Genomic DNA, 16169 nt, shown 5'->3' on the forward strand with positions numbered 1-16169 from the left:
AGCTGATTTCAGCGTTTGCGTTTGTCTGCGTCGTCGTTCAATTCGCCACCAGGTCTCTCTCTATCTCTCTCTATCTCTCTCTCTTATATACACTTATTTTTTTTTTACACAATAAAATATAATTCGCATTTTTAAAAAAAAATTCATTTATATTTGTTAAAAAAAAAAAAAAAATTGCACAATATTTATTTACTTTTAATAATTTCTTTATTCCTTACACTTTTTGTATTAAAAAAAAAATATATATATAAACTACAATAAAACTAAATTTAAATATATAGTAAATAAATACAAAAAAAAGTGTGTATTTTATTTAAATATTTTCTATATATTTTTGAAATTAATTTTTACATTTACTAATATCAGTTTATACATGATTTTATTAATATAAAATTATAGTAATCATAAATTTCTTTGAACCATAAACATGTATTGTAAACACGTGCTTTATTTAAGTGCAAAAATAATTTTGCAAAAATCTATTTTATTATATAATATATAAATTAAAATATTTTTTATAAAAATTATTTTTTTTTTTATTTTTTTTTATTTAGATTAATTATTTTTTAGAAAAATGATAATCAAAATTCTAAAATATTTTTGAAAATTTTATAGAAAAAAAAAATAATTTTTTTTTTTCAAAATAAAATATAGAAACAATATCTGAAAGTTATATTTGGAAAGTTTTTGAAATAAGATCACGTGACAAACAGGGTTAGGCATGTAGTGATGTAAATTAATACGTTTTTTAAGTTTCTTTACATTTCCGTATGTTACGTTCTAAATGCAGATTTAAGGGTGTGTTTACAATGAGCTACGTTTGTGTGATTCACAATTATCCAATGTGAAACGTCTGAAATGTGTCATTAGGTAAGCAACATTTCGGATGTTACACTTACAAATTAATAAATAAAGGTGCTTATATACCTCAAATTTCGATCAGATGAACATTATTTCTGGACCGTGAAAATGCGTGAAAAGTCATTTTCACGGCGGGTATTTTTGAATTGTTTTATACAAAAAATGTTTTTTTAAGAAATATAATATTAAATAATTGTTTTAATATGTAAGAACACTTTAAAATAGTGATAGAGAGATGATTTGATTAAAAAATTTAGCAAATTTTGCTTTAAAACGTTTCAGCTACAAGAAAGTGTAAAATGACGATGTTTGTGAAATGGTTTGTACAGTGTACATGTGTACATGTTTCTTTCAGTTATTCGAAACAATTAGTTGAATTTAAATTTATTTGATAAACATTTCAACTTACCGATTTATTTTCAGCACTCATTATTTATTACAAGTTAAAAAGAACCGACATAACATAAACAAAACTCTGAGAGACACTAACAAGGAAAAAGCACTGTACAAACCATTTCACAAACATCGTCATTTTACACTTTCTTGTAGCAGAAACGTTTTAAAGCAAAATTTGCTAAATTTTTCAATCAAATCATCTTTTTATCACTATTTTAAAGTGTTCTTACATATTAAAACAATTATTTAATATTATATTTCTTAAAAAAAACATTTTTTGTTTAAAACAATTCAAAAATACCCGCCGTGAAAATGACTTTTCACGCATTTTCACGGTCCAGAAATAATGTTCATCTGATCGAAATTTGAGGTATATAAGCACCTTAATCGATGATCCCCACTCGTCATTTGTCATAATTCTCGCCAACTACCGCACTCTGCTCGCAGGTCTAAAAAATTAAAGGTACGGTCACACGACTTTTGGAAAAACCGTTCTTGTCTTTCTCTCTCCTAAGACAGAGGCATATGATTGTCTCACTCTGCATTCTCTGACATTTCCCAAAGACGGAAAATGCCGAGTGAGACAAACTTATGCGTCTGTAATAGAAGAGAGAAAGACAAGAATGATTTTTCCAAAAGTCGTGTGACCGTACCCTAAGGCCTAAGAAGAATAGAGACGTAACTGGAATCGTAATAATGAGTCAAAGTAGGACAAACAATATGTCTATCCTTCTCTCACTCATTCTTCCGGTTGCGTTTCTATTCTGCTCAGTCCTTTAGTGACTTTAAAGATTAGAAGTTACTATTGAGTAACTAAATTTCCACTAGAGCGGTAGTTGACAATAATTATGACACAAATGGCGAGTGTGGACAATGGAAACCAACCGTAATTTACTTTCCAAATGTTGATTTAAGGCGCCGTCACATGACAGCGTAAAACGCTGGAGTTAAAACGGAAAGCATGAGAACGAAAGAGATAGTGAAATATGTTTATCTCTTTCTTTCTCATGCTTTCCGCTTTTACGTCGACGTTTCACGCTGTCATGGGACGGTGCCTTTAAGGCTGTGTTTATAATAAGCTACGTTTGTGTTCAGGCGCTTGTATACCTCAAAAATTCTGAGTATACTCGGAATTTGAAAAAAATTTCACAAATTTTGATTGACTCTGCATATAAAGAATTTGGAAATATTCCAATCAAAATTAGTAAAATGTCTGACAAATACCGAGTATACTCAAAATTTGTGAGTTATACAAGCACCTTTAAGGTGATTTCACTCTAAAAGTGCTTTTATACCTCCAGTATTTTGGTCAAGAAATTGGCTTGATTGAATTTTCACAGACTGAATTTGATTGGCTCTGACAAATATTCTATTTACACCATGAAAATTGATTATTGTTAGAGCCAATCAAATTCAATCCAGCCAATTGCTTGACCAAAATACTGGAGGTATAAAAGCACCTTTATCCACTGTGGAACGTCTAAAATGCGTCATCATGTACGCAACATTTCAGACGTTCCACTTAAAAATTAATAATTGTTTCACATTATCATACACATTACTATACAACCTTGGCTAGATTTCTTTCTCTATCCTTGTTCAATACACACGTTTCCCAGGTAACATATGTATAAAACAAGAACAGAAACAAATAATCATAATCTGTGACCCATGACTATATATACATGCACTAGTGTATATATACAAAAACTAAAAGTAACAAGAATACTTGTGGCATGAGATTGCACAAGATGATTGAACATTGTTTTTACTAAAAAGTAAATTTTTATTTTATTTAATGTAGTGATAATTTTCTTGTTATTTCCTAGGCTATAAAAAAATGATTGTGTATTAACAAAATTTAGTGACTAGTTAATAATTTTACATATATATATATATACATCATACGTACAAAAATTTGACCTATATTTTTCATAATATAAAAATTAATTTTTATCCTCTCTTTCTCACTCTCTCTCGCTTTGTTAATTCTTTTTTTTCGGTATAAATATATAAATATAATGACTGTGATAAGAAGCCTATATTGGAATTTAATAGTTTCGGCGATAATTGTAAGCAGTATACGAAAGGAACAAAGAACAACGTAAAAAAGGTAAGAAAATGTCAATTTTTTTTTTTTAACTAAAATTCATAGATTAAAATTTTTTTGAAAAAAAGAAAATAATCGTGACCTTTATAGAATACGTCTACATTGTGGATATTATAAAGAGCATATAAACTGAAAGTAAATAGATATATATATATATATATTATACTGATGACAATAATTGATTATTGTTTAAGAATGTCGAAGAATAATTATCATTATAGATGCAGTGATGATTATTTTATTTTGGAACTAATTGACAGAACAATTAAAATAAGTTGACTATAATAGAAGATTGAAAAATTTATCGTAAAAAAAAATTTTTTAAATTAAAAAAACAAATATTGGGTATGCAATAGAAATTTCTATTTTGTAATTGATTTTTTTTTTATTTATTGAAATATAATACACTTTCAATAACAATGTAAAATTAAAGGAAATTCCATTAGTTTGATTAAAAAAGAAAAAATCAATAAATAAACAAAAAGATAAAAATTGCTTTATTTATTAAACTTTTGTTTATTATGTAAAATTATTATTATTATTATTATTTTTTATCATTATTATACAAAATGATTCGTTATATAAATATAATATAGAAAATATATTTATTAATATATATTATTATTATTATTATTATTATTATTATTATTTTCTTTTAGTACTAATTGAAACTCCATGAATTTTTTCGAAATTTTTTTAGCAAGCCATTTTCGATTTATGAAATTTTGAAAATTTGGAAAATTTTCATGACATTTAATTTTTGAATTCTCATAATTTCCTTAAAAATGCATCAATTTTAAAAGTCTTTTTTTTTCAAAATGTGTGTTTTTAAACGTACTTTTCCAAAAAAAAAAAAATCGAATTTTTTTTTTTTAACGATATTACTATCAAATTTTTGAGTTTTAATGATAAAAAGTCAATTTTTCTCATTTGACGTAGTGATCGATTTTTTTCAAAATTTTTTCAAAAAAAAAAAAAAACTACTTCTTTTTACGAAACTTTTAAACCTAGCCCGATAATGGGCAAACAATTTTTACAATATTTTTGGAATTTTTCAAAAATTTTTGAATTTTGAATTTTTTAAAAAATATTTTTGGTTTTTTTTTTTTATATTACGTACTTTTATGTATTTTGACGCGCTGATTACGAAAATTATAGTGACAATACCGAAAAATTTGATTTTTATTGTGAAAACCATTTAAAAAAAGTCCCAAAATTTATGGTTTTTTTTCGTTTATTGGGTAAAATATGCAAAATTAAAGAAAATGCATAAACAAATGTATTTTAATAAGATCTTTAACTTTTGTATGAAAGTTTTTTTTTTTAATTTTACATATTTTACCCAATAAACGAAAAAAAAAACCATAAATTTTGGGACTTTTTTATGGTTTTCACCATAAAAATCAAATTTTTGAGGATTGTCACTATGATTTTCGTAATCAGCGCATCAAAATAAATAAAAATACGTATTTAAAAAAAAAAACAAAAATATTTTTAAAAAATTCAAAATTCAAAAATTTTTTGAAAAATTACGAAAATATTGTAAAAATCGTTTGCCCATTATCGGGCTAGGCTTAAAAGTTTCGTAAAAAGATGTAGTTTTTTTGAAAAAAGTTTGAAAAAAAATGACTTTTTATCATTAAAACTCAAAAATTTGATAGTAATATCGTTTAAAAAAAAAATTCGATTTTTCGTTTGAAAAGGACGTTTAAAAACACACATTTTGAAAAAAAAACTTTTAAAATTGATGCGTTTTTAAGGAAGTTATGAGAATTCAAAAATTAAAAGTCATGAAAATTCTCCAAATTTTCAAAATTCCATAACTCGAAAACGTCTTGCTAAAAAAATTTCGAAAAAATTCATGGAAGCTAGTCTCAATTAGTACTAAAAGAAAAAAAAAATTGGAGATGCAATTACAGATGGACTTCCATTTTGGCGTGGAATACATCATATATTTATTCTACTCAGGGTGATTTTTATGTTTCGGACCCCATAAAAAACATTTTTTAATTCTCATTTTTTTTTTTTATTTTTAAACAAAAAGAATGGAAATAAAGAAAAAAAATTTTTAGAGGGTTCAAAACACAAAAATCATCCTGTATATAAATTTAAATTGAATTATAATATATTTAAAAAAGAAATCTATTTATATTATTTTTTAATATATTTTTATTATTGTTAAAATTAAGATTGGAAAATTATTAATAAAAAATTACTAATAAATATTTTTATATTTTTTAGAATGATGAAAACTTGACCTACAATTTCGCAATTAAAACAAAATTCCCCATTTTTAATTTGATAATTATTGTTAAACAAAAAAAAAACGCACAAAAATGCCTCATGTTACTAGAAAATGGGAATTATTTCCTGGAAAAAATAGATTTTGCTGTGATGGAAGATTAATGATGGCACCACAAACTGGAGTATTTTATGTAACTGTTTGTTTAATCGCCGGAACAAGTGGATTATTTTTTGCTTTTGAGTAAGTTTTTATTTTTAATTATATCTTGGGGAAAAAAATTAAAATTAATAAATAATAAATAAAATAATAACCTTTGATTTGTTTTTTTTTTTGCAGTTGTCCTTATCTTGCGTCTAATATAACGCCTGCAATTCCAGTAATTGGTGGTTTTCTTTTTATTTTCGTTATGTCCGCATTATTTCGTACAAGTTTCAGTGATCCTGGCGTTATACCACGTGCAACGTCTGATGAAGCTGCCTATATAGAGCAACAAATTGGTGAATATAAATCCAATTTTAGAAGATATATACTTGAAGAAATATATATTCAAAGCACCCTGGTTATTACTATTAGGCTCAAAAATCGAGTTATATATTTCGAAACGCTCGAAATTCGACAAAAAATAAAATAAAAGCTTTTAGTTTGTAGGTATTATTATAATACTTAAAGATATATATTTAAAGCACCCTGGTTATTTTTGCTTGGCTCAAAAATTGAGCTGTGCATGTCGAAATGCTCAAAATTCAACAAAAAATAAAATAAAAGCTTTTATTTTGAAAATATATATATATATATTCAGAGCACCCTGGTTATTACTCTTTGGCTCAAAATTCGACAAAAAATAAAAACTTTTAGTTTGTAGGTATTTTTATAATACCTAAAAGTATATATATTCAAAGCACCCTGGTTAAATTTGCTTGGCTCAAAAATCAAGTTATATATGTCGAAACGCTCAAAATTCGACAAAAAAATAAAAGCTTCTAGTCTGTAGGTATTTTTATAATACTTAAAGATATATATTCAAAGCACTCTGGTTATTTCTTTTTGGCTCAAAAATTGAGCTGTACATGTTGAAATGCTTAAAATTCGACAAAAATTGAGGTATGTACGTCGAAATGCTCAAAAGTCGACTAAAAATAAAATAAAAGCTCTTAGTTTGAAGATATATATTCAAAGCACCCTGGTTATTACTTTTTGGCTCAAAAATCGAGTTATAATATGTCGAAACGCTCAAAATTCGACAAAAAAATAAAAGCTTTTAGTCTGTAGATATTTTTATAATACTTAAAGATATATATTCAAAGCACTCTGGTTATTTCTTTTTTGGCTCAAAAATTGAGCTGTGCATGTCGAAATGCTCAAAACTCGACAAAAATTAAAATAAAAGCTCTTAGTTTGAAGAGATATATACTCAAAGCACCCTGGTTATTATTTTTTGGCTCAAAAATCGAGTTATATATATCGAAAAGCTCAAAATTCGACAAAAAATAAAAAAGCTTTTAATCTGTAGGTATTATTATAATACTTAAAGATATATATTTAAAGCACCCTGGTTATTTTTGCTTGGCTCAAAAATTAATTATATTTTGATAATTTGTAATTGGTTAATTTTAAAAATTTGCACTAAAATTTTTCTATCAATTAATTGTCGGTCATTTTTAATTTCAAAGAAATGGAAATTCAGTGTAAAAAATTCGTATAAATATAAAATTGGGACAAATTTTAAATTCGGTAAATTGAAATTTCTGTCATTTAAAAATTTCATTAACATAAAATTTTGATTAAATGAGAAATTTGTTAAATTAAAATTCTATTAAATTGAAATTCTTCTAAATAAAAAGGTCATGTAAAGAAAATAGTGGTAAAATAAAAATTCGGTAGCTAAAAATTTTTTTTATGTAAAAATTTGTATAAAAAGAAATTCTCTGTGAAATGCTAATTCGAAAATTGAAAATTCGTCTATAAAATAATTATTTCTTATAAAATGCTCTTTTTTGTTTTTAATTTTCAAAAATATTTTTTTACTAAATTTTTTAAATTTAGCTACCCATTTTTAGTTCATTTGGACTACGGGAATTGTTTTTGTAAATAAATAAATATTCTTTTTTCCTTTACAGAAGTGCCAAATAATGGTAATTCACCAACCTACAGGCCTCCACCTCGAACAAAAGAGATTATGGTTCGAGGACATCCTGTTAAATTAAAATATTGTTTCACATGTAAAATATTTCGTCCGCCTAGAGCGTCACATTGTAGTTTATGTGACAATTGTGTAGGTAAGTAAAAAAAAACTGATAACTTTAATGCAAAAAAAAAGAAATCTAATATTTCTTAAAATTATTTATTTACAGAACGCTTCGATCATCATTGTCCCTGGGTAGGAAATTGTGTGGGAAAAAGAAACTATAGATATTTTTATGCCTTTATAGTGTCTTTAGCATTTTTATGTGTTTTCATTTTTGCCTGTGCAATAACACATCTTATAATGTGTAAGTATTTTTTTTCGATTATTTAAATTATATTTGTATTATTATTGTTAATTGATATACAAGTTGTAAATAATAAAGGGAAGATCAGTAGAATTATTGTTGTTTTTTTTTCTATTCAGTAACGAGGGAAGGACTACAATTCCTAGATGCTGTGAAATCATCACCAGGTAGTGTTGTCGTTGGTGTTGTTTGCTTTTTCTCCGTTTGGAGTATTCTTGGATTAGCTGGATTTCATACTTACCTCACAACAAGCAATCAAACAACTAATGAAGATGTATGTTTATTTATAATATTTTATATAATACAAATATAAAATAATATTGATGCATTCTGAAAAAAGGAACCTAAGAAGCAAAAAGTTACCTATCATTTTTTTTTTTTGTTTCTTAGTTCCCCTTTCTTCAGATCGCATATAATTTTTTCCTCTATATATATAATAGAAATTTTTCTTTTTATTCTAATTTTTAACAGATAAAAGGATCTTTCACTAGTAAACGGGGACAAGAAAGTTTTAATCCCTACAGTCAAGGGAATATTTGTGGAAATTGTTTTTATATATTATGTGGACCTGCTCCGCCAAGTCTCATTGGTAAGTTTTTGAATTAAAAATTTTTTTTAGGGGTAAATAAAGATTTTATACCATTTTATAATTAATAACTGTTATAACAGGTTTAAATTTTTTGTTTTAGATCGTAGAGGTATTGTTACATCAGAATATCGAACACAACGTGAATGGATCGATGGAGAAAATATCAATCCAGGAAAAACGTATGGTTCAGTAAAAGTTCAGCCACAGGTGAATAATAAATAAAAAATAAGAAATAAAAATAAAATACTAAAATAAATTCTTAATAATGTAATTTTTTTTTTTTTGCAATCAGCAACAACAGAAAATTAATGGCATCGGTAATATATCAATAAACAACGATGTTGGAGAATTTACCGGTTCAATGAACAATCTCTATCCTGGACAACATTCACCACAACGAATTGAATCAATAAACGGTGAGTTACCACTATTAAGAAATCCATGTGCCAAAGATTATATAAATTTTCCATCTCACTATATAAATGTAAACAATGATCATCATCATCATCATCATCAACAACAACAACAACAACAGCAGCAGCAGTTGCATTATTGTACAAAATCTTATTCTTCTAATTCGTTTATTAATAATGCAACAGCAAATAATGTTATAATGCAAAAAATTAAAGACATTGAACGTACAGAGAAAATATTAGCAAATTTACAAAAATTTCATCCACATAGATTGTACATCGAAAATGATGGTTTTGAAAATAATTTAAAATTCAATCAAGAGTATAGTATAGATTTTCGTAATTATCCATGACATAAATATTCTGATGATGGTATTTTGCCAATTGTCCCATCGCCACCTCAACGCCGCCTCCATCATCATCATCATCATCAACATCATCATCAACATGATTGTCATTATTGTCATCAAAATTCATGTTAAATAGTTATCGATTACGTCTTTGAAATTTCCACAAAGATTTGATCTTCAAATTCTTTACATAATAATGATTTTCGATGTTTTCGTGTTGATTATCCCTTTAAGGATGGAATGTATAAAATTTTTTTACATAAAATTTAAGGACAATTTCCGCTAAATTTAGTCCTTAAAGGGTTATTTTATGAAATTGAATTAAAAAATGAAAATCTTTCATGTACTCTTGATAAAAATTCACATTTTCGAAATAAAAGTATTAAAGGAAATGTTATAAGAACATAATAGTATGTTTTAAAATTAGTACAAATTTAAAAAAAAAAAAAAAAAAAAAAATAGGTAGTAGTTTACATTAGAATTGTTATATTCTAATAATAATTAGAAAAAGAAACTTTTATTAAAAATAAAAACCATTATAAACATAATCTAGAATCTTTGAATAAACAGAGTTGCCACAAGTCAGGGAAATTTTACAGAATTTAAACAAATGTGCCCAACGATTAAAAAAATTGAATTCTTTTTGTATTTATTATTTTTATCTTGAAAAAATTGAAATCACTTTGTATTTTTAAAATCCTTTAATTATTTAAATTTTAGAAAATAATATTTATAGTTTAAAATTCTATAAAAAATCTCATTTTAAGATAAAAAAATATCTAAAACTTTTTTTTTTAAATTATCACGATTTTTTAAATAAAATTTACATTTGATAAAAAAGAATAAAATTCTCAAATATCAAGGAAAATTGTTGTGGCAACCCTGATAAGGATAAAATTATCATAAACATAACCTATAATTTATTGATTCTTAGGTCTTAATACTTTTAATATTCCGTTAATATTATAATTTATAAAAGTGATGAGCGTAAAGAACGTAAGAGAGACGTAAATTATAGGTTATGTTTATGATCATTTTAGCTATATATTGATTAAAAGTTCATTTTTAGTTTTATGAAAAATCAAAATCAGTCTTTATTTTCTTTGTAAAGAAAACACTTGATTATATTTGTGTATTTTTTCCCCTCTAAACTATCATAAACATAACCTATAATTTTTTTTTAAAACGATCATAAACATAACCTACAATTTATAAATTAATCTTAATTTTCCATTAATATAAAGTTATTAAAGGTATTGGCTCTGAAGAAATGAACCTTAAAGGCAAAAAATTATAGATTATGTTTATGATAGTTTTGAGTCTTCATTATAAAAATAAAGTCTGATTTTGATTTTAAATAATTAAAAAAAAAACTTTTAAACAAGATATAAAACGATTAAAAATATAATCTACAAATTTTTTCGCTCAGGTTTCTTTTTTTAGATTTCATCATTTTTAGAACTTAATATTAACGGAAAATTAAGAGAATTAAGACCTAAGAATCAATAAATTATAGGTTATGTTTATGATCATTTCAACTTCAGTATCATAAACGAACATAAATATAACCTATTTTTTTTTGCTATCTTAGCGTCCGTTTCGTTTTTTACCTGAAATCAATCAAACATTTCTGAAAAAAATTAAAACCGTTACTAAAAATTTTTTAATAAGTCACAGATTTCTAAGTTACTAAAAAAAAATAAAGTAACTTGAAGGTTAATTTAATACAATGAATAATTGAAAGTTACAAAATTAAAAAAAAAAAAAAAATGTCACTCGTGAAATAATGGGTAAAAAATATGTTAAATTATAACCAATTTTGCATTTGATTTTACAGGTGTCGAAGTATTAAAATTAATTAATAATAATAGAATTATAATAAATTATTAATTATCAACAATACAAAATATAAACTTGTAGGTTCAAGTGCAAATTTCGTTTTACATACTATGTATTAAAAACATTTTTAACATCGCTCTTGGTACCCCTTAAGTAATTGTTATTTGTTAAAAAATATTTACTATTCTATAGAAAAATTTCGAAATAATTTGTAAAAATTTTTTTTTAAGGGGGTTCAACTTTTTTAACATAACCTCAAACTAAAAATTGGTTTTACCACCCAAAAAAAAACTATAATTAAAGTTAATTTTACTATAGGGATTTGAAAAGATCTAATTGTTCAATTAAAAAAATAACAATGATAATTTTCATCTTTTATTTATATAAAAAAAAAATTAATTTTTTTTTTATATAAATAAAAGATGAAAATTATCATTGTTATTTTTTTAATTGAACAATTAGATCTTTTCAAATCCCTATAGTAAAATTAACTTTAATTATAGTTTTTTTTTGGGTGGTAAAACCAATTTTTAGTTTGAGGTTATGTCAAGGAGTTTAATCGCCTTAAAAGAAGCTTCATTTTTTGAAGCAAAAAAAAAAAAAAAATGCTGCACTGCGCAATGAAACGAATATGATTTTTCGTAAAAAATCAATTAGCACGCATTTTTTAATGTAGGATTCTTTCTTAATGTAATTCGTTTCTTTTTTTTTAATTATACGCATCCTCTTCAAAAATTGAGGGATGAGTGCGTATCTGATTGCTGGTAGGTAAGTTTCTCTTTTCTGGATTTTTTTTTATTTTCTTATTATTTTGTATATATATATATTTAAATATCTCTATGTGTAATATTAGTTAATATTAATTAATTAATTAAAATTTCATTTGGATGTAATTAGAAAACTTTTTAAATCTACATCCTTTTGAAATTTTTCATTATAGTCAATTTTATCAAAATTTCAATTTGATAAAAACTTTTTCTATTTATAGAAATCGAATAATTGCACTTGAACTTCCCCCCCCCCCTCTTTTTTTACTCCGAATCTTGAATTTAATGCTTTTAATATACGATATGAGTATTTAAAAAAAATACTCTTGCGTTAAGAATTCTATAAGGAGGTTTAGACATAACCTCAAAATTAAAATTGTTTTTTTTTTTAAATAAAAACCCTAGATATAACCTCAAAGTAAAAAATTGTTTTTAATAACAAAATAAAAACCCTAGTTTTATTTATTAATAACTTTTTAGTTTGAGGTTATGTTCATAGGTGTTGAAACACCTTAAGAAACTATATTTTTTTATTTGTAAATAAATATTTAAGGCTACTTCCACAATAGCTAAAAAAGACGCATCCATTGCCAACTTTTGATAAAAAAAAAAAATTTATTTCCTTATTAAAATTAAAAAGAAAATTCGAGGTTATGAAATTTTTATTTTCTTTAACAAAACTTTATTTACAATTTCAATGATATTAACAAATTGAAATTGTAGAAATAGTGAAATATTGTAAAATAAATTTGTTCTCGACAGGTGGCAATGGATGCGCGCGCATTGTTTCGTCCTTAAAAAAAAATCGTCTGCTAAACGTTGCGATTTAACTATTGTAGAAGCAACTTTAGGAAATAAAAATATAACTAAAAAATTAAAAAAATATATTCTAATTTTTCAGGTAGCACAACAAATAGTGTGAGTCATCTTGTGAGCCATGAGGCTCCATTGGCCTCACTTAATATTGCGCCAATAGATATTGATGAAATTGCGCCACTACCACATTCTCGGCCAACTGTATTTTCATCAATAAATGTTACCTCATCCTCAATTGGATTAGACGATGTAACAAGTATTCCTCATGTAACTACAAATAATACAACTGCCACAACGCCATTGTCAGCTTCAAAGCTCAGATTATTACAAGACACAACAATGATTGAATCGGCATTAGATTTAGATTCATTAGAAGATGTGGCCAGTCAGGCGGGTTTGATCAAATTAAGTGGAACTGTATAAATTATTATTATTATTTCCCATTTTTGCTTTTTAGTGCTCAATTTGCAAATTACGCTCTTAAAGAAGGGGGTCAAAGAAAAATTTGAAGGTTATGTTTATGATCGTTTTTACAAGTAAAATAATAATTTTTATTTTCTACATAATAAAAACAAATCTTCCCATTTTTTATATTTTTACTCAAAATTATCATGAACATAACCTATAAATTGTAAATCGAAACTATCATGAAAATAACCTATAAATTGTAAATCGAAACTATCATGAACATAATCTACAATTTCTAAATCAAAAACAATCACAAACATAACCTATAATTTTTTCCTTTCTTTAGAGAGGTTCTTTAGGTTTTAATTCTCTTATTATTTCCGTTAACAGTAGGTGATAAAAGTAACTAAAAGAGTCAAAAAATTATAGATTATGTTTATGATCGTTTTAAAAAAAAATTTGTAGGTTATGTTTATGATAGTTTGGAGGGGAAAAATACACAAATAGAATCAAGTGTCTTCATTGCATAGAAAATAAAAAATTAATTTTGATTTTACTTACAACAGGAACTTTCAATCAATAGTTAAAAACGATCATAAACATAACCTGTAAATTTTTGCGTCTTATGTATCTTTCTTCGTAGTATGAACAGTTCTACCGATTTTCACCCTTACGGCAAATACGACTTACTAGGTTTTTACTTTGGGCAGCAGAAATAGACAATGCGCTCCGAAGAAAGATATATAAGACGCAAAAATTTACAGGTTATGTTTATGATAGTTTTTACCTATTGATTGAAAATTCCTGTTTAGTTATAAGTAAAATCAAAATTAGTTTTTATTTTCTATGCAATGAAGACACTTGATTCTATTTGTGTATTTTTCCCCTCCAAACTATCATAAACATAACCTACAAATTTTTTTTTAAAACTATCATAAACATAACCTATAATTTTTTGACTCTTTTAGTTAATTTTATAACCTACTATTAATGGAAAAATAAGAGAATTATAACCTAAGATTCAATAAATTTGGAATTTTTTAAAACGATCATAAACATAACCTGCAATTTATTAATAAATTTTAATTTTCCGTTAATGTTAAGTTTAAAAAAAAAATGATTGGCTCTGAAGAAAGGAACATTAGAAGCAAACAAAAATTATAGGTTATGTTTATGATAGTTTAGAGATTATAAAACTATAACAAACATAACCTATAATTTTTCCACCACATAATTCAAGGTTATGTTTATGATAATTAAGTATAAAACTATTATAAATATAACCTATAATTTTTCGGAAGATAGGTTATGTTTATGATTGTTTAGAGAGTATAAAACTATCATAAACATAACCTTGAATTTTTCCAACCACTTTTTTTAAGAGCGCGTCGTTTTAATTTAAATGCTGCTATGTTTGCATATTAATGCAATCTTTTTTTTCTCTTTTTTTCTATATCAAAAAATAAATCGTTTGGGTTGTACATTTAAATTAAATGTAAACAGTATTAGCGCAACTCGACATCTTGCAATTTATCTTCTATTATTAAAAAAAAAAAAAATAAATAAGTTAAGTATTATCAATGTTAACAATAGCAGCAGCAATTGTACATTAGTTTAATTATAAAAAAAAAGAAAGAAAGAAAATTAGTATAATGGTAGAATTAACAGTGATACTAAACTCTGCTCTAATACTTATAATCAGTAAAGAAAAAAAAATACCAAGAGAATTGTATCCCTATATATGTATATAAAACTTTTTGAAATATGCATTTTTTTCTAGAAAGGAAAATAAAATTTTTGTATAAAAAAAAAAAAAAAAAAATAGGATCATATTTGTTTAAAGGCTGAAAAAATATGAAATAATTATTTTCCTAATAAAATTTCAATCATTTTTAACAATATTAGAATAGTTTTTTTGATTATTTATTTTTTAATATGTTAATTTTAAAATTCTATTTTTAATATAAAATAAAGGAATATAAAGAAGATAAAGAAAATAAAAAAAAAAAATAAAAAAATATAGAGAAAAAATATTAAATAATTTATGAATGTATTATGTACATATACATATATATATAGTAAGCAAAATATCCTATTTTTGTCATTCGCCGAATTTTTTTTTTCAATTTTTGAAAATTCTTGTCGCAATATTCATTTACATCAAAATTAATAAATTGTTTTTTCCATTCGGTAATAATAATTTTAAAATAATTTTTTTTTAGAATATTGTATAATATTTATATTTGGAAAAAATTATTTTAAAATTAATGGAATTGTATAGAATATTATAAAAAAAAAAAATATTGTAAATGAAAAGACTCTGAAAAGTAATATCACTGCCTGTAAAATATTTATTTGATCATTTTTTATTTCAAATATTCGCAATTATTATTAATTTAAAAAATATGGGCGATAAAATATTGTTTTAATGTTTAAAAGTTGAAAAAAAACAATTATTGTACACATATATATATATATATATATATATATATATATATATATATATATATATATATATATATATATATATATATATATATATATATATATATATATATATATATATATATATATATATATATATATATATATATGTATGTACACGTTTTAGGAACTCTTATAATTATGTATATATTCTATAAATATTACAATGTTATAAATAATATAAAAAAAAACTTTTATCGACTGCATGTAAAAAAACTCTATTCGTAATTTCCTATATATATATATATATATATATATATATATATATATATATATATATATATATATATATATATATATATAATTATATAAATATATAAATATTGTTATAAATTATTAAATTAACATATTATTCGAATAATAATAATTATTTTTATTTGCAATTGTTTATGTAATTGAAAT

The 16169-nt window shown here is 24.0% G+C and overlaps 1 protein-coding gene across 1 annotated transcript; it reads left to right on the forward strand.

The window, feature by feature from the left end:
* The first annotated feature begins 2948 nt into the window (after positions 1–2948).
* On the forward strand, positions 2949–15105 carry LOC127291566 (palmitoyltransferase app). Its single transcript, XM_051320760.1, has 10 exons — positions 2949–3370; positions 5609–5852; positions 5949–6109; positions 7730–7888; positions 7964–8101; positions 8221–8375; positions 8573–8690; positions 8791–8897; positions 8983–9106; positions 12961–15105. Exons 2-10 carry the CDS (start codon positions 5704–5706, stop codon positions 13296–13298), a joined length of 1449 nt encoding a protein of 482 aa, XP_051176717.1. The 5' UTR covers positions 2949–3370; positions 5609–5703; the 3' UTR covers positions 13299–15105.
* Positions 15106–16169: the final 1064 nt, after the last annotated feature.

The sequence above is a fragment of the Leptopilina boulardi genome, unplaced genomic scaffold (genome assembly GCF_019393585.1).
Source record: "Leptopilina boulardi isolate dan_hultmark-lab unplaced genomic scaffold, ZJU_Lbou_2.1 LbouV2_144, whole genome shotgun sequence".
NCBI classification, from domain to species: Eukaryota; Metazoa; Arthropoda; class Insecta; order Hymenoptera; family Figitidae; genus Leptopilina; species Leptopilina boulardi.